This window comes from Lycorma delicatula, chromosome 1 (genome assembly GCF_047948215.1).
Source record: "Lycorma delicatula isolate Av1 chromosome 1, ASM4794821v1, whole genome shotgun sequence".
In the NCBI taxonomy this organism is placed as follows: Eukaryota; Metazoa; Arthropoda; class Insecta; order Hemiptera; family Fulgoridae; genus Lycorma; species Lycorma delicatula.
In genome coordinates this window covers 62,121,332-62,147,020 of record NC_134455.1, presented here as the reverse complement: position 1 = coordinate 62,147,020, position 25,689 = coordinate 62,121,332, and the positions used below count along the sequence as shown (strand labels likewise).

General features: G+C 28.0%; 2 protein-coding genes across 2 annotated transcripts; both read right to left on the bottom strand.

Moving 5' to 3' along the window:
- Window positions 1-898: 898 nt before the first annotated feature.
- On the bottom strand, window positions 899-3,238 carry LOC142318893 (uncharacterized). Its single transcript, XM_075355536.1, is given in 2 exon segments — window positions 899-2,685; window positions 2,687-3,238. Coding segments are annotated over 2 exon segments (1,074 nt in total). The 3' UTR covers window positions 899-2,163.
- Window positions 3,239-3,257: 19 nt separating this feature from the next.
- On the bottom strand, window positions 3,258-11,434 carry LOC142318890 (uncharacterized). Its single transcript, XM_075355524.1, has 4 exons — window positions 11,031-11,434; window positions 5,676-5,819; window positions 5,154-5,294; window positions 3,258-3,590 (listed from the first exon to the last, which is right to left on the bottom strand). Exons 2-4 carry the CDS (start codon window positions 5,814-5,816, stop codon window positions 3,258-3,260), a joined length of 615 nt encoding a protein of 204 aa, XP_075211639.1. The 5' UTR covers window positions 5,817-5,819; window positions 11,031-11,434.
- Between the last annotated feature and the right edge of the window lie 14,255 nt (window positions 11,435-25,689).

The window sequence follows — 25,689 nt, the reverse complement described above, 5'->3', positions numbered from 1 at the left end:
TTAATGTTAAAATGACTGTAAAAAATTGCAGGGGAGAAAAAAACACCAAAATAAAGACAATTTTTTTGAATTTTTCTGATCAATATTTGTTAGCTGTGTTCTACAGAGATAGCCACTATTCTCCGTAAAAATCAGAAAAACTTTAATTTGATAATACGGACCTGGATATGATGACATTATTCAATTTGTTTTAAAATGCAAAAATGATACTGTAAATTTTAAAGAGTAAGATTTCTTATAAATTAGAACTTTTATAAAACTAAATAATCATAACCAATTTTGTAAATATCTGTGTAGGTTATATACTTTTAATAACAGTGGTTACATGTACTGGTATCTGGAAACAGAAGGAAGAAAGCAAAAGAAAATGTGTATTCACAGTTTCATAAGTATATCTCTAGAAAAATAAACAGTGAAATAAAAATTATAACTTTGTCCTCTGATGCTGCTGGTGGCCAAAATAAATAAAAAAAGTAAATTTTGGTACAATGCTTTTATCTTTTTAATCTCTAAACTTTCAAAACAGCAGAAAGAGCACATATATTTTCTTTGAAAGCGTTCTCTAATAATATTTTATTACTGTAAATTTAGACTGTATTTACAAAAAAAAACTAAACAGGTTCCATTACAGAAGCTGTAAAAAAAACAACTATCAGTATTAAAAACTGTTGTAGTTAACCTGCTCCTTTTCATCTCATCCACACTGCAAACTTACAGTTGAATAAAAACGGCCTTGGTTAGGTGTATTTATTCTGTGTATTAATCTTGCTGGTACATATTTAGTGGTAAATAAAGTACACTATTCAGTTATGTTTAAAGAATATATTTTCATAAGTTATAATGATCAATATATATAAACATATTTCAGATCAATTTAATGTGTTTAAATTGTTGAAGAATATGTGTAAATTACATGTTAACTGCATGAAGTGTAAATTTTGACTGAACAATATTAGAATTGTTAACACACACAAATGAGTCTTTAAATGATGATCAGAGACTGCCAGAATTTAGTGCAAAGCTGGCTTTTATAGTGTAAATGGAGCTGAGTGAACTGCCAGGAGCTGTGTGAACCATCAGGAGGTGTGAATGGTATGGAGTTACGTCTGAACACTTATTAAATAAGACAAATTGTGAACTCTGCAAATATTATGTATTTAAAACAGTGATATTAAGATTCAAGGTGACTAGTCAAAATTACATCATTTGCACGTAGGTGGATACTATGTGATTATCCCCAACTTATAAGGGGATGTTTTTATATAAACAAGTTATCACCATATAAAAAGAATGGATTTGGTTGTGCCTAAAGTGAATGAAAAATCCATGGCCATTTCAAAATAAAATTAAAAAGTAACGAGTGATAACTCTTGCAGAAAAGGTTCTAAGAATAAATTACAAGACTTATATATTTATTTTTTTAATAGTCAATTATATGAAAACAAATATATTTTTGTACTGCATGTTTTTTCACCATAACACAAGTGAAATTGATATATTTGATTTTTTTCAACGACAGTACATGGAAAGTGGACAAATATTAACATTCAAAAAGATTCATATATGTATAAAATATAAATTGAATATCTCACAAACACTCATACACATATACCTGAAATATCATTATTTGGACAGTAATAATATCTTTAGAAAACTTACAGCTTTATTTCTTTGTATTAAAAAATAATAAAAATAACATCTTCAATTAAAATATAACAAAGGATTTATTTTTTTGTAAGTGTGATGAGTCACTATAAAAAAAAGCCAACTAATTTTATTTTTCTATTTTTCAGTTTTTCAATCATATTTATCTTCATATTTCCTTTCTGTTTCATTCATCAACATTTTTCACTATCTGTACATGATTTAAATATAGTTTGAACTGATCCATCTTTTTTTCATTTTAGTAGTAACAACCTTGGAGTTCAGTATAAAACAATGGCATGAATCGTTGGCAGGCAGAACATTACTGAAAATTTTCAAATGGAATATTCTCAAACTCAATAATAATAATTTTACATAATTAATTATTTTACAAGTACGAATGGAAATTTCTTCAAATCTCTCTTCCAATTATAACTAGTGCTAAGACTCTTCACAAAAAAAAATTCTCAAATGTATAAAGTGATGTTTTTTTTTTTACATAAAATGTGTAGAAAGGTGTCACTTCAAAGTAGAACTGTGAGTAAAAGACTTTTGACAAATATTACACATGAATTTTTTTTCCCCAGTATGAATGGTAAGATGTATCTTTAAAGTATAACTCTGGGAAAAAGATTTCTGACAAACATCACATGCGAATTTCTTTTCACCAGTATGAATGGAGAGATGTGTCTTCATAGTAGATCTTTGATTAAAAGATTTTTGACAAAAATTGCATACAAATCTTTTTTCACCTGCATGAACGGAAAGGTGCCTATTAAAGTTTGAACTATCACTAAAAGACTTAGAACAAAAATTACATTTGAATTTTTTCTCACCAGTATGAACAGAAAGATGCCTCTTTAAATGACTGTTGCAACTAAAACCCATTTGACAAAATTTACAGGTGAATTTTTTTTCACCAGTATGAATAAAAATGTGTGTTTTCAAACCAGAATTCTGACTAAAAGATTTTTGACACAAACTGCATGTGAATCTTTTCTCACCCATATGAATGAAAGGTGTCTTTTCAAATTAGAACTATATATAAAAGATTTTCGACAAAATTTACATGTGAATTTTTCTCACCAATATGAATTGAAAGGTGTTTCTTCAAAGAAGAACTATGAGTAGAAGACTTTTGACAAATATTACACATGAATTTTTTTTCCCCAGTATGAATGGTAAGATGTATCTTTAAAGTATAACTCTGGGAAAAAGATTTCTGACAAACATCACATGCGAATTTCTTTTCACCAGTATGAATGGAGAGATGTGTCTTCATAGTAGATCTTTGATTAAAAGATTTTTGACAAAAATTGCATACAAATCTTTTTTCACCTGCATGAACGGAAAGGTGCCTATTAAAGTTTGAACTATCACTAAAAGACTTAGAACAAAAATTACATTTGAATTTTTTCTCACCAGTATGAACAGAAAGATGCCTCTTTAAATGACTGTTGCAACTAAAACCCATTTGACAAAATTTACAGGTGAATTTTTTTTCACCAGTATGAATAAAAATGTGTGTTTTCAAACCAGAATTCTGACTAAAAGATTTTTGACACAAACTGCATGTGAATCTTTTCTCACCCATATGAATGAAAGGTGTCTTTTCAAATTAGAACTATATATAAAAGATTTTCGACAAAATTTACATGTGAATTTTTCTCACCAATATGAATTGAAAGGTGTTTCTTCAAAGAAGAACTATGAGTAGAAGACTTTTGACAAATATTACATACAAATTTTCTCTCACTGGTATGAATGGAAAGATGTTCTGTTAATTTACTATTTACACTAAAAGACTTTTGACAAAATTTACATGTGAATTTTTTCCCACCAGCATGAATATAATCATTCTTTAAACAAACACCACAGTTTTTTCTTCTTTTAACTTTGTTTGTGAATTGAGAGGGTCTTTCATCAACTGCTTCTACACCACATTCCTGTAAACAAATTTATATATTAGTTATATTTTAAAATGTACTAATGACCTTTAGCTACTCAAGTCCAACAGATCTGGGTGTATTAATCCATATCCATTGTCATACTTCAAAAAACCTTCTCTACAATATCATTTCTACAAGTGTTAGTATTTAAAGATTTGGAAAATGTTAATTTCTGTTTATTGTTATAAATCAAATATAGTGCAATGAGTTTTATCTTGTTAGCCTGATTATTATTTGTTCTGTTCATTCCTGTTTCTATTAGTTTATTCATTACTTTAGGGTATTTTATAATTCTTTCTTTTTTCTTACTTAACATGGGGGCAAAAAACTGCTATTAAACTGAAAAGTTGTATGACATTTGCATGAACGTACTTTGCCAAGTTGTAACTCAGTAATGATAAGTCCTGTATAAATATTATAACTTCCATTTTCATTAATAAATAAGTAAAATATAATTTTACTATAAAAAACATTTATGTTATAGAACTTTTAAAACAAGCTAAAATACATAGAAAAATTATTCTATTTGATCTGGACAATCCTCATAATGTCATAAACAAAAATTCATTAGAAAATGATTATTTTTTACATGAAATAATACTGTTTAGGAATGCATTTGGTTGAAAAAATATTTCTTTGATAAATCACAGAATTTTTTAAAAAATTCTTATGTAAAGTGTACATTAAGCACATAAAAATTTAGGAATTAAGTAATGTAACCCAAAAATGCTATTACTTTTACGTATGGTTGTATAACAAAGTTTTACAGCTCCTTAAAAAACCTGGATACTCTGTAAGAATTTAAAAAAATAATATTTAGGTACCAAATATTTAAAACATATTAATTTTAATAACAGCATAAAATAAGCTTCATACATTTACACTTAATAGGGGGAAAGCCTGTGCAATTCTTAGCTGGGTGTCTCCCTTTACAAGGCTGTCTCCCTTTAGGTATGCTGTAGTTATAGAACATCTCATCAGGCAATGCTGCCAGTGTAGTGGCCAGACTTGCACCTCTGGACCTCCTCATTTGCAAGAGGGAGGAGATGAAACAGGAGGAAGCAAATAAGCTGGATAGATGGATGCAGAGGCATCACTCCTCTAAAGGTGGCAGGAGATAGAATCACTAGTTAAAGGGTAGATGGACCTACCCTTCATGGGTGATTCTGGACCTCCAGAGGTGGCTGGATCCCAAGCACAGAGAACTGGGGAACAAGTTGACACAGTCACGGTTGCTTCAAAACATACCTTAATGTACAGGCATTGGAACCCTCCATGGAATGTGACTACTGCAGTAATGTGTTAATGTTTATAAATGCACGTTATCAGCTTGTTTTTATTATAAAAAAATATCAAAGTCGCACCATACAATGTAGAGATTTTTAATGGCAGAAATTGTTAGCTTACATTTTAATAAAAAATTGATTAATAAACTAAAATTATTATTTTTCAAACAAAACTCATCTAGAAAACTAAAAAAAAAATTAAAATGGGCAATAAATTATTCAATGCTTTTAATTTTTACAAGACATCTAATTACGTAATATAAGTAGATCTTACCATTTTTTCAAGTTCTGTATCAAACTGTTCTAACTTAACTGAGGGAATATCCAAACTGGCCATAGGTAATGAAATATTACTGCTCTCTATATTAAGTGGATCTTCTTTGTCTGCAGGTGAAAAATATGAACCATCAGTATCCTTCAACATAAAAATATTATTTCACACAGCTATATAACATACTTTAATATATTTCTTTGTTATACATATTTTTCAATTTTTATCAGGTGAACCACTTTTCAGCAGCAAATACATATAAGAAAATTTTAGAAAAAAACAGGCATTTAAAATCTAAAGTTATGTGACAACAAATTCAGTTCAAGATGTGCAAATTGAAAATGTCTTGGGATGAATGAGAAAATTATAATATTCTTGCAGGTAGAAACAAACATGATAAAAGCAAGTGTAGAGAGGTTTAAGCTCTATAATCCATAAAATCTAAAAAACTAAAGAAAATTTATGAAGTAATGCGAATGAGTCATGAGAAAGAGTAAAAAGTGATGCCCATTATAAGAAACTTACATGCTCAAACAATATTCCAACTTCTGTCTTAATTGATCCTAACAAATATTTCATATCTTCTATTTCATTCTTGATTTCTAATTTAATATCACAGTATGACAGATCATCATTCACAAACACATCACCATTTGGTGCATCCATTTTCTGTAATAAATAAAAATTGTTATCACTTAGGCTGCAAACATACAGAATTTATAATGTTAAGTAAAAGAGTAAGAATAAGTTCAGTAACACTTAGTTCTCCATCAATCTTACTATTTTAAAAATAATTATATTACTGTCAAAATTTAATATGGTCAGTTGATGCAACGGATGGACATGGATTGCTGGTTTGACGATTGGCTTCTTACTATCTACAATGTTCTGCTTGATACACAATTTTTTCCACTGTACTATTAGCGTTTCTAACGACCTTCAAAGATCCTAGGTAGAACTACTGCACATCTATGTGTTTACATTTTCAAAACTTTGATGAGCAATACATATAAATTAAATCTAATCTTCACGATAATGGAAAGAGGAATTATCTCTTTCATGTTCTCAAATTAATATATGCCAACCATGTACACTCTAAAATAATTTTAAGTTGTGAATTGTAAGGTAAGGAAAATTTTTTATTAGCTAAAATCTGAAGCCCATACTGAAGGATCAATGATATATCTTGCTCAAATTTGATTCTAAACAATCAGTTTTGATGGAAATGTTTAGGGTGTGTATGAGCAGCAACATATAATTTTAAACGTGACTGTTCCAGAATATGTGGAATGGTTTGGTAAGTATCACCATCCTATAAGAGAATTAAAAAAAAAATGCCCAACTAGAAACACGATTGCTTCCATTCATTTACTGCTAAGAATAATTGTAAAATTAATTACCAAGATTAAACAACACTTGGTATCTTTGATATCTATTCATAGCTAATGAACACCCATACATAATGTAATAGCATACATATCACTCAAATTAAACAAAGATAATTTCAGTGACAATTTCATGTACTGGAAATGCTTTCAGATACAATCACAAGCAATTTTTTTTCATTTTATATTTCTGTCAGTGAAGATGGAATTTCTGACAGATAAAGTGTTTTGTAAAATAAAAACATTAATAAATTATTGTGAATTTTTATATTAAGTGTGAAAGGTATAACTAGGTATACACTAGAGTATAGATCCAGTACACACTAGAAGGAAGCTTCCTCTATTATAAGTGTTAAGCTAGACTAAGCACAATGCTAGTCATTTAATTTAGATTTGGTTTGGATTTTGTTCAAGATAATAATAATAAGATAATGTTAGTTCATTTTTGGACAAGAGGTGGACAGTTGATACTAAAATGAATATAGTTAAAATGACAACATAACATAAAGCATTTTTTCTTCCATATAAAAAAACGCATGTTGTTTTACAACATAAGTAAGTTATTTTTCATATTTACTAACATGTGTTTGTAATACACACATTGTATATATATATATATATACACACACACACACACCAAAATAAAACTCAGCAATCCATATTAAAATATTGTAGTGACTAGCCAGAGGAATGTATAAGAAATTTTAAAAATTTGATGTTATTAAAAATGTTATTTTTTAATTTTTGTCTATATTTTACACTATAAGCAATATTCTAATTTCTTAATAAATAATTTTTAAGTTTTTTATTTTGATCAACTGTAGATGAGAGGAAATCCTTGAAAGCGCTTTTGATGTACAAATGAAGAAGTAACAAAATAAGGTAAGAAATATTATTAGATTCTGTTCTGCGGTGGTTTGTGGAGTTTTATTTTGGTCTTTAATATAATTAGTACAGAGAAAGATACAAACAACAATAAGAGAGGAATTAATTTTAGTAAATTGGTGTGTGTGTGTGTATATATATATATATATATATATACACACACACACACACACCTTCACAAATGAATGTCTATTTTTGTATACCAAAAGTAGATTACCATCACTGCAATGCAGGGTAATTTATGTAGTTTTCTTCATTTTTTAAATAAAATACCAGGTAATTCAAAAAGGACTTCATAACTTTAAAAATATAAACAAATTTATTTAGATAACTTACAGATTCAGTTGAGGTCTCATCTTATAGCAAATACATCTAGTTTTCACTCACATCATTCATTAAAACTGAATTCGGCCACCAGTGCTGTCACAGGTGTTGTTAAAAATGGATATATTTACTGGTGCAGAACATGGTCACTGTATGTTTTGGTTTTATGATCAGCAATTGCAGTTAAAAGTAATTTTCATAGAGAGTATGATAGGCAGCCTCCTAATAGGCATATAATTTACTCTTGGAACCAAACCTTCATTGGGACAGACGGTTCTAACAACATATAAAATCACCACAATGCCCATGCATTCCTGAAGTTGTTGTGGAACAACTCAGAGAAAGCTTTAGATTACTCTGAAGAAATCAACTCAACATGTGTCATGTTAAGACTGGTATTCCACAAATGACTGTTTGGTGCATATTTTGTAAATTATTGCACTTAAAGCCATACATACTAAACATGGTTCAACAAATTACAGATGACGACAAAGTTGCTCCACTGCAGTTTTGCATGGAAATGATGAATAGAATTGCAGGCAATAATAAATTTTTAAACAATGTATTCTTTAGTAATTATCTAAAATAACTAAATAAAATTATTATCTTCCTAAAAACAGGGTCTACCATTTCAGTATGGTGAATGAGTACATAACTAAAAGTTTAGATTGAATTTTGGTGTAGAACTGTTCTTGGTGTAGATGAAATTGTTGTCACTGACTATAGCTCAGTATGTTGTTACTCACATATAGCACATTTTACAATTAAATAAAGAACAATATTTGAGTAATTAGTTGATAAGTTGTATATATTATATAACATTTCTATGGTGTTTATTTATTTAACAAGTATTCAATTTTACAAAAAATTATGGATATAAGCAACAACTTTATTTTGTTGGTTTCAAGATTTGTAGATAAAGGAAAACTATTAACAGAATAGCATCTATTCTGTTCCATAAGTAACTAAAAATATTTTAGAAGAAAATTACACCAGCTATGAAAACAAAATAATGCACTTGTTGGTTGATATTGAATTAATTACATCATTACATACTCAGTAGAAGTAAGTTTATCCTTTGATAAATCTCATTAACAAAAACTGATGGTTAATTACCTTTGGTTAATGATATTTACAAAAATTACAGATGAGTTAACTAGTTTGATGATCTTTATTCTTTTCTGTCTTCAATGTTTGTTTTTGTTTAAAATTTTTAACTCAAAACTGTAATTGCCTTCTACTATCAAAAATAGCAGCAATCATGGTATATTAAGAGCATGACCCAACATACCAGTTTTTCTTAGAAGTTATGGTACAAATTTCTCTCCTCTCCTACATATCTTAAGATCTCTTAATTTCAAATTTGATTGAACCACCTGTTTTTAATAGCTTTATTTTTATATGTATCCGCATTTTCTGTAGAATAATAATTTTAAGTAAAATACAACTTAGATCCTGACTACACTCAGGAACAAGTCACGCCTATGTTATACAATAGAAGAAGCTACATGCTCTTTATTGAGTCCATCAAGACTCAAAACTTTTACACTCTTCTGAAGAAAGGTCTTACAAACTATGAAGATTCATAGAAAACTTAGTTTTTACATGAGGATGATATTGTAAATAAAATGACAGTAATTGACTTTGAACCAAGTAAAGAAACAGCTAGAAGTATATCTTCTCCTGCATCAGATGTTCCTTTAAGCGAGAGAATTAGATGGCAACACAAACCTTTTTAGGTTGATAACATGACTGATACAACAATGGAGTGTTAATTTGAAAATTATTATTTATTACTATAAAGAAAATTTAATCAACCAAAAAGACTTATTATTCTGACTGTTGAAGCCTATCCATGTTTTCTGTGTAGAAGGCTGTCATTGATGAATTAGAGAATCTAGATAAATGCAATCTCTTGGTAGAAAGCCATATCTTCCAATCAGAAAATCACACATTTTCGCTCTACAAGCGTATTAGACTTGAAAAGTCTAATACGCTTGTAGAGTGATAAATATCATTAGGATGTGTAATGATGTTTTCTCTGCCTCAGATGTGTTTTTTGAGCTGTGGATTATGAAGGCTGAAAAGTAGTTTGTGTGAGATTAATGTGTTTTTAATTATAGTTCAAGAAACTTATAATGATGTTAACAGTGTTTTATGATAATTGTCTCAGGGCTTAATACAGTTACGTTATCATTAATTGATTATTTTATTGCTGAGATTTTCAGTTTTAAATTTTACAATTACGTCGGTATGATGAAAGTGTATCATTGCATTTGAGGATCTGACAAGTAGTGTAAAGCAACTGTGTCCCCCTTTCAGTTATAGGAAACAAGCTTTGTAGGTGCTGCCTCCTACTTATTTGTGAAGTTATGGTATTTTATATTTTTAAGGCACATCTAAGTTAAAGTGGGAAATGTAAAAAACAGAACTGTAATCATGAGGTATTGAAAAAATCCCTCTAAAACTGCAGTTGATGTCCAATTTATAACAGGTTATTTTGTGAAAGCTGTGTGTATGTTTTCTGTTAGTATGATTCAACTTAACTTTTATTAGCATTTTTTGAGCAGATCTGTTGATTAATTCAAATATTTTGAGTACTTGTGAAATCTGGGTTAAAAATTAAGGATTTTGTTTGAAATTTGCTTTGTATTTATAATATTAATTTAAGAAATCAAATTAGTTTAAATATATATATATATAGTTTTCATAAAATATTTTGCATGTTGGAAATAGAAAATAAAATTTTACTTTTTAGATAACATCAAAAAAATAAAAATAAATTACAAATGGGCATTTATCGAAAATCGGTACTGCCTGTAACAATAATTAGTATTAAATCAATACACTCTTACAACCAAAAAATAAAGTTTACTATAGTTTGATTAATAGGGACTTAAACTGTAGTGACTATTGATGACTACGTTAGAATGTTATTATGATGCTATTCAAATAATTTTTTTTTTATTTCACTATATTATTTTATTAACAAACTCGGCAATCATTAAACATTTATAAAAAAAAAACTTTTCTCGTTAGCAAGGTTATGTTGCTAATATAATATTTAAGGTTATGTTATATTATTTAAAGTAATTAGAATTTCATAGATTAATTTTTATTTTTCACAGAGAAAAACTAATATTCAAAAATAATCTTTTTCTTTGGTAAAACAAATGGTACTGGCGCCTATTAAATGAAAAATAATTACTATTTAACAACTTAAATACAAAACAATATGCAATATACATTGCATAGGCAATGTAAAACACAATGCAATGACACTTACGACTAGTCAAAATACTGCAATACAAACTGGCTGCAAAACCCAAACAAATATAAACGGCATCCACAATCCGTACAATACTATTTATTTACATTGCTGTGTAGAATAACAAACTTTTCATTAGAGAATAGGTGGATGATACCAACTCGCATACACTTTCGGTAGTGTGAAGAAAGGCACCCTAAATAGTAAAATGTTATTTTAATAATAATTAAATGTTATTAGTTATTCGCAAAAGTCTTCTGAGTAAATGTCTGACATTGTTTACTCAAAGGTTTTCCAGAATTAACCACTTATAAAACAAGTATTATTAACCCTCTTATAAAATAAGTTATATTTACTGAAACCAAACAAGATAATAAGCTCATCAAAATCAAATGCTATTTTAGATTACATAAAATAAGTTTTAAAGCGTTACATTCGTGTTTCATTCATTCTACAATAAATCATTCAGACGCATTTTCACGTAGGATTTATTTCTCATTTGGAACGAAACCAAATACTGGGTTAGCTGTTAGTTCATCATTTAAACGAATTCAACAAATTCTGTAAAAGACAAAACTGATAAGCTGTTAAATGAATTGTTTGATATCAGTAACTGAAAAAAAGAATACGTCTTTTAGTCTGATCCGTGCAAAAATACATCTCATAAATCACGTCAGTGCAAGATAAACAATACACATAAAAACAAACTATTTGATAAAGAATACAAGATAGATTGTGGTTAAAGTCCATATTTATTATTTTATCTGATCTCCGTGGCGGAGTGGTAGAGTCTCGGCCATTCATTAGGAGGTCCCGAGTTGGAATACCGGGCAGGTGTGGCGTTTTCATACCATTTTATCCCACGCACAAGCTAGCTTATGTGGTGATATCATAAAGCAAAAAACAAAAGTTAAAGCAAATACATAAATATAAAAAAATTTCTGCAGAATAATTAATTCACAATTCAGAAGCCGTTATTTAAAATTATTTTGAATACAAATTGAATACGCGTTGAACAGATAATTTTTTTAACCATTATTATTTAAAAATTCATCAACAGAGTAATATTGTTTCCGTAAAAGAAAATATTTTAAATAGATTGGTGGGAAGACTTTTCAAAATGGTTCACCAATTTATTAAAAATTGCAACGGCAGCATAATAAGGATCTTTCGCGTATGGCAAAGTATTGTATAGAACAATGATCTTCAACTGGCGGCCCGATGTTGGATTAAATATTTGTTGCTTGACTTTTAACTTTAAATCTTATTTGTTACTGCTGAAAGATTTACCGAACAGAGCTTAACACTATGTTAACATCTTTAAAAAGTTAGTAAAGTTAAAAATGATGCTGATTTCATTTTTAAGACGAATGTTTACATTGTTTACATACATACATATTCGATGATCACTTGACACTGTCTTTAGTGTGCGCACGCCAGTCCATGTGCCCGGAATTTTCGTTGCGTACTACTGGCAAAACTGATTTATTGGTACCCCCACCATTTTAGAGAATTTAATATAACATGCCGTTATGAAACTAAACACGCTTGTAAAATTGTCCAATATCAGAGACATTCTCGTTTAGATAGTGACAGATTTAAAGAAAAGACTGCAGATTCAACAATTTTAATTTAAAAAGCCAGATTTTGAGAGTGAATAGTGTTAAGCCTAGTTACCCAATATTCGAAAATATGCCTAAGTCCAAACCTTTTTCTGATGGCGAGTCTGAAAAGGAATACATGGAGTCAGCAGCTGAAATTCTACGCCTGACACAGAAACATTTATTTTCGAAAACTAGCTTTCCTGGACTTACAGTTTTAAAAAGGATTGAGGAATTGGCTGAAGACATTGAAAATACTTTTATTCTGTTACATCAAAATGTTTTATTCTGTAGCTTTTGATGACAGTACAGATGTTACAGACACTGCTCAGTTGTGCATTTTTATCAGAGATATTGACAAAGATTTTAATACTAGTGAGGAAATAACTACACTATTTCCTATAAAGGATCCACAAAAGAAGGTGATATATTGAAAGCTTTATCATCAACTTTAGAGAGACTCAATATAAAGCTGAGCAATCTCTTAGGAATCAATGGTTGGCAAGGCCCCATCAGTGATTGGCAAGAAAGAAGGTGTTACTGTTCTAATTTGAAATGAAGCAAATTCTTGTGGAAACATCCAATTAATACAGTGTTACTGTATTCTGCAACAAGAACAATTGAATACAAAAAATGTTTCTTTCAAGAAGGTAATGAAAGACATTATAAACATCATCAATTTCATTTGATCTCAAGGATTGATCCATAGGCAATTTCAATCTTTCCTCAGTGATATGGATGCGGAGTACTGAGACATAGTCTACGATACAGAAGTTCATTTGCTCAGTATAGGAAAATTCCATAAGAGAGTGAAATTTCTTAGTGTGTGAATAATAAAGCCAATTTGTTTCATCAATTCAATAATTCTGATTGGATGGCTGATTTTTGATTTTCTCACTAGCATTTCATGCACCTCAATGATTTTAACTTTTGTCTTCAAGGCAGAAACAATTTGGTCCAAATTATTTTGGTTATGGACTGAATCTGGTCCATAACCTATTTGACCAAATAAATGTGATTGAAACAAAGCTACGTTTATGGGAACTTAAGTTAAAAAAAAAAGACTTTTCACACTTCTCTAAAATGGGTCTGTGTGAAATTACCAACATAGAGAAATATGTGGATGCCATTGGTTTATTTGAAGTTTGACTTTAGTAACAGGCTCTGAGATTTCAAATCAAATGAACATTTGTTCCTGTTTGTTTCTACACCATTCAGTATTGAAGTTGAGAAAGCTTCAACCAATACGCAAATAGAACTAATCGAATTGCAGTGCAATATGGATTTGCAAGAAAACTTTAGAAATACTGGAGTGTTGGATTATTATTAACAGTAAGTTGATGAAGATAAATACCTGGTAATTTAAAACCATGCTTTTGTTTGTAGCTTCACTTCTTGGCACCACATAGACCTATGAGTAGTTTTTGTCTAAAATGAAGTATGCAAAATAAAAATGAAAAATCGTTTGTCTGATAAACATTTAGAGAACACTCTTACAATTTCTAATTCCAGGATCAAAGCTGATATTGAGAAATTAGTGCAGAGAAAATAGTGCCAAGCATCTTACTGAACTCATGAAAACTTTCACCGTCAATTGTTTGAACTTAATTTAACTTTTAAAAGTTAATTAAACCATCTTGTTTTGTTTATAAAATTTAATTAGTTGTAATTTGCATGAAAATTGAAATAAATTTAAAATGCAATATTTGATAATTGCTATTCAATTGGTTTCCTTGAAAAATTCAATCAAAACCAAACATAAAACCTATTATTTATATAACTTTGAGTGTGGCAAACCCATAGCAAACTTATACATATATATATAAAAACACATGTTTACTCTCATATAGTGGTTTATTACCATATAAGGTCAATATTTACATAAATCATTTGCTGCATGTCCTGTAGTCCCTGTTAAGTTCAGTCATGTATGTGTCTTCATAAAGGTTGAAGACCACCGGTGTAAAGTTATTATTTTATTATATATGTTGCAAATTCTAATATCATTAAATAAGATAAGCTTAGGTTAAATAACATTAAAAAAAATAATTTTCAAAAAAATTGAACAAAAATCTTAAAAATTAATTATTAAAGTTTTTTTAGATAAATCTTTATAAGAAAAATAATATTCTTCATCCATGAATTCCAGAGTTTATGCAATATCATTTTTAAATTCATTATTTATTGAATTTCATGTAGAAAGGTTATTTAAACTAACAATGAGTGGATGGATTTTCTTTTTTTTGAATATACAATACATGGTACCCAGTCTTCTAGTTCGTTTAATAGATAGATGTACATTTTTTAAAAACAGAAGCGATATATCGCTTATAAAGCGATATATCTGATCAATTTATCTGTAGACAATTAAGGTAAGCTCTCACAAAAAGATCTTTGAAAGTAATAAATATACAAAATTATCGATAAAGATAGATCTGTGAGATAAATTATTCATAAAGCACTACTGGAAAGATAAATTTGGTTCGAACAAATTATCTTTCTGATTTATTGTTCGTTGGCTTTATTTTCCAACAATTTATATCTCGGTTTTAGAAATATTTGACCAATTTGTCGATGAGAATTGATCTTTCGGAATTCCAAAAGATCAGAGAGCTTAATCACTTTATATTAGTCAGTTATGTATCAAACATGAAAGAAAACGCTTAATGAACTTTGCCCCTATCGACTTTTGGATTATAATATTATTAAAAAAAATGAATACTGAAAAATCACATAAAAATGATTGAAACTTGGCTATCTCAAAAAGAACTATAGATCATCTCCTTGCTTGCGCTTCAGTAACAGAATATTAATAATAAAATTGTAGTTTTTCATATCTGTTTTATGATATGAAAAACTACACCATATACTGTTACTGGTTACTGTTACTGCAAGGAGATGATCTATATGACTAAAAAAACTATTTACGTATGGATGATAGTGTCATTATGCATTTGTTAAGTTTGATAGAGAGTAAGGTAATAAAGAAAGACACTACAATGTAAACATCAATTTCATCAGAAGGATTAAAGAATTCTAACTGTAACATTAAGATATCTGGCAAGCGTTTAACATTATAGATGCATATGGTCTTTAGCTGGAATTGCACATCAAATGCTTGAATTTTTAATACCAGAAACCTGTCATGAAGTCCTTCATGTATGAAGTTTTGTCAGAATAATACATAGAGACAAAAAGAAAAAAGTATATGTTGTTATTAACTTAAAAATTAATTACAAAATTTAATACTATTATGTTAGTATAAAAAGGTGCTAGAAAAAAAGAGGAATGTCCAATTTTTATGTATCCATTTTTTATATAAATTTTGTTTAGTGTCTTTTTCAACAAATAACAGTCTGTTTATTAAAATAAATTAAAATGTTTATTTAAATTAAATATTAAACAGGTTTTTTATTAAACTAAACTATAAACTAAAATTGAGAAATGAAAAATATTTTACGCTCTTAACAGTCATGTTTTTTTCATATTTAAAACATCAAAATATTATGATGTTATTGTTGTACGCTAAGTTAAATATTCTCGAAGTAATTAGGATTACGAAGAAAAAAACTGTATGAAACCATCAAATTTACTTCTTAATTTAAGTTTCAATAATTTCAATATGGCTTCATTTGACCGTTGAACCAGAAATGAGGGTGAAATTTTTTACAAGCTCTAACTCAAAAACAAGGTATTTCATGATTCATTTACATAAAATTTTTTTTTATTTTCACTTTAAGAAAATGTCAGAAATTTTTTTTGTTTCTTTGTGGGACACTGTAAAATCATAAAAAATTATGTTAATAAAATTAAATTTTAAAAATGATAATAGACTGATGATTGTTATCATCTTTCCAATAAAAATGGATCCTAAGTTTACAGGTTACTGTATGATTGTAAGTTGATTTTTCTGATGCAGGTTTATTTGGTATCATGTTCTAGTTTCTGTTTGCATTAGCTACATGTAAGTAGATTGTGGATGTTTCATTTTCTGTTGAGTGAGATGTGTATTATCCTCATCAGATTTTCTACAATTTTATCCAAGAAAGTAAACATCAGTATTTTGAATTAATTTATTCACTTGAATTTCACTATTGTATATGCTGTTTAAACTGGAATCTATTTAACTTATGATAACAAACAACAACTGTTTGGATATAAATATAAATTAAAAGATAGAAATTTAAATACTGGACCTAAATATAATTAAGAATTTTTATGAAAAAAAAAAAATATATATATATGTGTGTGTGTGTGTGTGTGTGTATCATATACAAAAGTTATTCTAAAATTAAAACATTTATTTTAAAACATTTACATTTAGTCCTAATATTAAAGAAAAATAGACATACGGAGTGTTCCGAAATGTATTCCCAAATTTCAAGTACTGATTCAGGACACCAAAATGAGCAAAAAAGTTGATATTGATATCAGTTCTTTTCTTTGTTTTCCTTTTGGACGCCATTTTGTGATTCTCAACAAAAACAAAATTATTTCTAAGGAACGGGTAAACCTACTTTAATTGAATTTGGCAGATATAAGACTCGTGTCTTACAAAAATAATCTAAAAAATTCTACAAAATAAAAAAATGTCAAAATGGCAGCCATCTTAACTTTTTAATCTTTAATATTTTTGTAACTTTTGATCAAATTTTTATTTATTAGATAATTTATTAAGCATTTTATTTTGAACAAAATGACACCTCATTTGTAAAAATCTGTTCACAATCGAGTTGTTGCAGACAATTAACCTGGCAGTACGCTGTGCACCTCAGTACAAGCTGATACTCTTTTGCCTGTTTTTATTTCCTCCACTAAATGCAATAAAAAATATTAATAATAAATAATAATAGTAAATTAATAATAGTGCTGTTAAAAATAATAATAAAATGGTGATACATCAATTTTCTAAATAGAGATTTTTTATAGAACAAAAGCATCAATCTAATTTTATTATTATTTACTTGTAGAACATATTCTAAAACCTTTTTCGTGTGTTCGAAAGACACTCTATATGTGTTCAATATTATATACATTAAAAAGGACACAAAGTTCTTGTTAACGTAAATTATGAAGTTTTTAGCATTTTATATCATGATTTACCGGTCAAAACTTGTAATCTAAACTCTTCTGAATGAATCAAGATTAAATGATCCAAACAAAAATCTTTTAAAAATTGTTATCGTTTACAAAAAGGTTTGGTTCCAGTAAGGAAATAATCCTTATAATAGTTACATATTTATATCTGAGGAACTTGGAAAAGTATCAGAGCAATTTAATATTCGGAAAAATTGACGCGACTGACAAGTACGATTAGATCCGTGTATTTATAAAGACTACAATTGAGGGAATATTATGAAACGGATGATGAAAGTGAAAAAGGAAACGAACGGACGAGCATATTCCCGATTTAACATTCTTTTGTACGTTTGTTCTTCCGTGTAGTGAAGAATGAATTACATGCTTCTTTGTAGTCTTCCACTTCGATATGCGGTTATATTAAATATTAATCTCTTTTCCTGCTATTTTCGTTCACCAGTTGTAACAGAAGGGCGCTAAGGAAATATATTCAATCGGCTATTTTAGAAAATCTATTCTTGGAATACAAAAAACTTCATAGAGTATAATACCAACAACTATTTTTCTTTAATCTAACTCGTCTTGGCGATCAGTAAAGGCGTTCAGTTTTTTACGTCGTCTGATTGATTCATTTTAGCTGAAGAAATTACTAAAAAGTTTTCTTATTAAAAAAAAACATTTAATTACTTTTCATATTTATCTTTGAAATCAAGTTTGTAAGTTACACACATTTTTTATTAGATTTAAATTAAACAAAACAGTTATTTGAATCTGCGTGTCATGGATTACAGTTCTTACGTTGTGTAGTACTGATTTATTCGTATAGTATTAAGTTGAATTCTCATTAAGACTGTAAAATTAAGACTATAGAAGAGACTATAAAGACTATAAAATTACTAATAGTAAAAATAATTAACTAAAATAAATCATCATGAAATATTTTAATGCGGTTATCTATTTTTTCTTCTATTTAAATTATTGTTTTAAAATACTCAATAAGTTTTCAATAATCAGTTCTATTTCTATTAATTCATTTTTGTGTTATCTTAAAATTTTTCTATTTTCTCCTACACTGTTGACTAATACAGTAAAAGTTTAAATATCTACCATTCGCGAGAGAGGCTTATTTTCACTTTTCGGAATTTTGAGTTTATAGTTTCATCAAAAAACTTTATTTAATATAAACTTTAAATTAAAAAATATATCTAATCGCATATCAGTCAAATTTATACGTTCATGTTTTGTAATTTTGTGTGTTTTAATTGTTTCGTGCATCCTGAAATAATATAAAAAAAAGAAATTCTCGTTAGAAGGAGGCTGGACAGATATTTCCATGCAGATATTTTAAGTTACGTTAATCTTAACTTAAAATTTATTTAATATTAAGATTGGAGGGTTTATCCGGAAAAACTTTTAAAAATCACTACGGCAGTTTTTACTTTCCCGGCTAATATAGGTAGAATAGCTATATTAAAGCGGAAAATATGGTGATCATGTCAAAAATGGCATACCGGGAATTTTTTTCAAATCTTCATGTTTTAGGGTCCAAAGAGTTCATCTAGACAAAAAAAATTATGTATCTATGTGCGTCGCACTGCACTTGGCCTTATATCTCAGGGTTGACCAAACCGATATGCTTCACATTTTATCAAATATTTTTAAATGAGGTATTGATCGTAATATTGTTTTTTTTTTCAAAATTCCTTAAGTTATTTTCAAAATATCGCGAAAAAAGCAATTTCGATTTTTCTTTAGAGGCATTTTAGAAAAAAATCAATTAAAAAAACAATTGTTGACTATGATGCATATATGAATAATTAAAAAATTTTTTTTTCAAAAAATCACCCTCCACTTCTTAAAATTAAAATATATTCTGTTTTCTTTTGCTCTATCTCCCTTCGGTTAAAAAACTTATTAGTTTCTTTTGCAATTTTATACTTTATGTACAGAGCTATCAAGAAATGTCTACATGTTTAAAACAAATATAGATCCCGGTCCTAAAATGGAAAAAAGTTTATTTGAAATATTTTTTTCTTATTTTAGCCTTTATTAAAAGAGATAGTGGAATTAGAGAAAACTTCATTTAAGAAAATTTTTTAAGCTTAACTAATATAAGAGAACATTACTCTCAAAATGTATTCCCCACTTCTAAAAACAAATTATATGTTCTGTTTTTGTCTTTTTTTTGGCTATTACTCTTTTAAAGTTTATTATTAATAGCCGGGAAAGTCATGCAATGCTTTTCCAGCTTTTTATGTAATGCCTAAGGAAACAGCAGACTTACTTGTAGAATAAGATAAAAAAGTGTTAATTGTTTGAATAACAAGAAATTTTGAGTTATCACAAATTTAAAAAAAAAATCATAATATATTATGTACAGCATGGATTTTCGAAGAACTTATTAAGAAATTAAAAAACTATTGTTTTTATGGAAAAACGCAGAAAAACATGATTTTTATGCTCTACTGTTAATATCATTTTATGTGATTTCTAAGACAATTTCTTCGATGAAATTACTGAAAATACTTATCCTCCTCGTCACATTTCGCATCATTTCTTTCGTTTTTCTAACATTAAAAGTTCATGTTAGTCTCACGATTAGCGCTGATACTTTTTCCAAACTAACAGAGATCAGAATAATGTTTTCACCCGGTAAATTAAAACAGATTTAAAAACATTTTGTATTGATTTAGAAGTTTGTTTACGATCATGAGAAAATGAACACACTATAACACAGTATATATGGAGATACAATCATTTTGTGCAAATTTATTATTAGTTTGATAGTAATTACAAATATTTTTATTATCGGGATACTACTATATCTAGTGTGTCAGTAAGCTATGTTGCTGCAGTTCGTGGTAGGCTATGATATTCAAAGTACAGACAGAAATAGACAATATTTTAAAATGGGTCGCTGGAGAATAGTATATGAAACAGTATGACATTTAGTAACCAGTATGAAGTATAATATATAAATTTAATTCTGCTCCACTTTTTAGTGTAGATTAACCTCACATTTTTTAAGATGGTTTCATCGAAATTACTTTATGAATTATCGTATTTGTGCGTACAAAACATAATGGTATAAATTTGGGGTTTCCTTTGATCTATAAAATGTAAAAATTAAAAAAATCTGTTTAATCATTAGATATTATTATTATTATTGTAATTCTGTATTACATGGATGGTGCCGATTAAAAAATTTGTGTGCTCCAGTAGTAGTATTTCTAAAGAGAAAACATTAGATAACATTCAATCGACTACCGAAGTAAAACTTTTTTAATTTTAATTTCTAATTCTGACAAAGAAAAAATCATTAAAAAGCAAAGCACTATAATTTTGCTAGTTTACATTTCACCTTGTTTTTCGTCAAGGTAAGATGAATTTAATACCACGTAAAAAGTCAGATTCGGTTTTGTTATTTTTTAATAATATATTTTATCATGAGTAGTGAAAGCTTTTTCCCAAGAATATGATATAAACCTTTTGGAGTGTTTGAAAACTATTTAGCCCGACTGAAATTCAAACTCAGAATTTTAACGGTGAAAGATTGTGCTGCTACCACACGATAATTATAAATTTAAAACTGATACCTATAGTATAAAACCATTATATTTTATATTAATATTATATTTCATTGACTACACGAAGTATAATATTCCAACAAGTTTCGCCCCCCAACTTCCAAAGCGTAATTATCATAATTTTAAAAATATGTAACAAATATACCAATATTTTATGCTTTTTTCCAATAAATAAATAAATATATATATATATATATATATATATACGATTTAGGGAGAATATTGTCCGGCAATATCAAAGGAGGAGAAATTAACTAAAAGATAAGAATTTTTTGCAGTTTATTAAAGATCGGGCATGTATGCCTCAATCTATATTTTGTTCTTGTGAGGGTCTATTTCTCAGCCACTCTGTATTTAACTTTAATGTAGATAATATTAAACAGAAATTAAACTAGAAAATCCAAAAATAGTACGATTCTAAATTATAATTTTCAATTAATATTAAATAAACAGATGTTTCACCAAATCTATTACATATACACATATTTAATAATGTCTACTGAATTACGTATAACATTTTTAAAAGTACATAAAATTTTATTTCACTAATAACTTCTGAATTTTTTATTGTTATTATTGAATTATTATTTACTGTAAATAGTTTTATTTTTATAAGCACTGGTTAATAATTATTAGTAAATCAATATATTTAAATTTAAAAAAAAAGTTAAAAAAATAAATTCAAAAAATGTTAAAAAAAGGAGATGAAGTCTGATTCGAACCGGTGTGCCTTCCCTTGTAAGATCTAAATATTTCATTAACAAAAATTTCATTTGGCTATAACTCTGGAACCAATGAAAATAAGTACCACTTATGATATATCGTTGAAAAGCTCTCAATGAGAGCTTATTACCGCAGGGAAGAAAAAGTAAAAAATTCAGACTTTTTGGATTTTGGGCTTTTTTGGACACTTTTGATCCAGTCGATTGCAATCAAAATGGGAGGTGCACACCTTGATGTTACAACCGTCCTAAATCCAAGATTTCAACATCCTGCGGCTAATCGTTTTTGAGTTATGCGAGATACCTACATACGTACGTACAGACGTCACGCCAAAACTAGTGAAAATGGATTCAGGGCTGGTCAAGATGGATATTTCCGTTGAAATCTGAAAACCAAAATTTTCCGCGATCACAATACTTCCTTTACTTCGTACAAGGAAGAAAAAACACATGTATTGCAATATTCTATTTTATTAAATATAAAACTACTTTTTGATTATATTTAGATCTTAATTTTTATTTTTGAAGCCAAGACGCTCAACATGTAGAGTCATAAAGTCCGTAGCAAAAAACAACAATGTAAGCATTGTTTGGCTTTGAACTTTGTGGAATGTTTATATATTTCTACCGTACAGTTTGAATAAAAATTTGAAATCCATTTTCTTGAGCGGAATTGATTCAAACTGTCATGTACATGAAATATTCCACAATCATAATACGTATTTATCCGATACTGCAGTGAATTGTTTTCTATGTCCTTTATGCTATCAAATTTTAATATGATTTGGACATTTTTAGAGGAGACTGGTTTTAAATGATAAGGAAACTGCATGAAATATGTTTCTTCTGATTCAAACTGTGTAAGTTTTACAATTTTTTTGAAAAATCGATGTTACGGTACAATTAGTATAAAAATGTAGATTCAAGATTTCTGCTAATCTTTGTGTTTCTTCAAATATTGTGTCTGTTCTATTGTTCACTGCAAACATATTTTTTTAACAACATTCAGCTTCGGTTGCATTTATTTCATTATTGAACTCAATTAAATCTCCCTCGTTTGGTTTATTGTTTTCATAATTAATGTTAACAATTTCTATTGAAATGCTTGGCGATTATATTTCCATATTATTACTTTTCAAATTATTTTCATTATCATTTATTTTATATAAAAAATTTTCATCTGAAAAATAATTTGGATTTAGATTTATATCATTAAATGTCAATTATCTTCAATTTTTTTGAAGTTATCCTACTTTATTTTTAACTTCCGGGACCACCGTTAGGTATTGCTTCAGATGATAAGATGAATGATTTGTAGCGTGTATGAAAATTCCATGCCTGACCGAGATTCGAACCCGGGACCTCCGGATGAAAGGCCGAGACGCTACCACTCGCGCCACAGAGACTGGCGAGGTTATCCTACTTACTGTTAATTTTTTTTACGCTTGTATATTCTTACATTTCTACTACAAATTGAGATTAGTTCGATGATCTGAGAAATACGTTTCATATACCTCAATTTCTTAGATTAAAATTTGAAATCATAACATCCAATTTGAGCCGTGTTTTGTTGTTGAAATTCCATCGCTAAGTTGCATGGAAAATTTAAATGATGTAATAAGATATTTAAAAATTTAATTTTTTTCTAACTACGTGATCAATTCTGAAATCTCCAATTAATAAAATGTTTTTAAATCCATCGAGAGAAATTTCCTAAATTAAAACATATGAATACCCTAAAAAAATCGTTTAGAAATATAATTTGACCGGGGTATCCGGAGAAGTTATGCAGTCCATTGCCGGCTTCTTTTTAATTCCGATAGCTTCATGCCGGGGATTGTATATTACTTGGTATTTCTAGGAGCGATTTGGCGTGACAACTCTTATTAGAAGAACTGATATTAATAAATTTGTAAAATAAAAAGCATGCTGGAGAGGAAGAGCTTTTAAGAAGGTTACAAAGATGGTAGAATTTTTATATTTTAAAATACGAGTAAATGCACATTGTACTCGTTTTTTAAAAAAAAAATAAAAATAATATTAAAAACGAAGTAACAGGATAATATTACCGAACAATTTCTGAAAAAAAAAATTGAAAAATTACTTGTAAAAATTGAAGTTTTATTAAGTTTTCTAGTTACTGTTTCAACCATTCAACAAAATTTTAATATTTTTTCTTGAATGAGATTTTATTTTGGTGGGGATGGTTTTCCCCCATAAGCAGTGTTGGAGTAATTACCTCAGAAATTAAAAAATTAATATCACTAATTCTTTTTTTAAACCAATTAAAATTTTATTTAATTATTTTTCTCTAAATTAGGCTTTATCAGAAATTGTTTCCTACTGATTGGAAGAATATGTAAAACGAAATTTTTCCTGTAGAATAAATTTATTGTTTTAAACTAAAACGTTCCAGACTGTTTTTTATCTCTCACGTTTATTTAAAGCATTTATAATACAAGTGACACTAAATTGGGTTCTCTGAAAATAATGAGATTCGTATCCAGAAGCTGTAGCGATAAGATGCAATTTCAACCGCACTTCAGTGGATTTGGCTAAACAAGTATACATCTATTAATCCACTTCAGAAAGTAAGGCGACAGGAAACCGTTTTACATCACACTTTCTATCTTTCCTAAACAAAGCTGACGCGAGATGCTTGTTATTTTTGAGAATGGCTATATTTTTTAAAGGTAATTATTCGATAAAATAAACCAGTGTTTAATGTTGTTATTTGAAGTGTTTTTATTTACATTTTATGATACAAATAATAATTTTAAATAGAATTCAACTTGTAATTATTTTATAAATTTTACCGTTTACCTTTTATCATTCTTTATTTAATTATATTATACGTTATTTTCAGATTCATAAAGGAATGGTGTCGAGTGATAAAATAAAAAAAGTATTTAAATTGTCCGGTTACAGTAATTCAAAAAAGATTACAATTATTCCATTATTCATGAATATGTTATGTTTGTTTCTAATTTTGAGCGCACTCGTTTTTATATATAAGAACCGTACAAACTACTCATTGATAATATATTCATTACAAGCAGCTAAAGACATAAATGTTTTATTAACTGTGGCGATCTATTCTTACATTTGCATGTTTCTAAAATATAAAATAAACACTGTATTAAACATAATTGATAAGAATTATTTAACATACAAAAATATTCTTTTATTCGAAGAACCAAAAAATATTATTGAAGAAAATGAAAAATACGGAAATAATTTATTAAACAAAACCGGTAATTTGTGTTTAATCTGGGCTTTTATTTTTATTTCATTACCTTTGTTTATATCTGCATATATAATGTTTTTTGATAAAGGAATTAATAACGTTAAAGTAACAGATTTACCTTTACCGATTGTATTTTGGTATCCGAAGAATTACGAATCTATTTTAATTTATTTTATTGTGTACACAGTAGAAACTTTATCGATACTGAATGTATTGACCCATATGTTTACAGCGTTCGGTTTACTTATAATGTCACTTCAAAAGATAATTATTGAAATTAAATTATTGTGCGATTCTATAAAAAATATTGATAATTATACGACGTATAATGTACTAAAAACTGACGAAAGTAAAAACGAAATGAAACATACAAACTTAAAAGAATATTTTAAATATTTAATTTCTTGCCACCAGATCATATGCAGGTAATAGATTATTTTA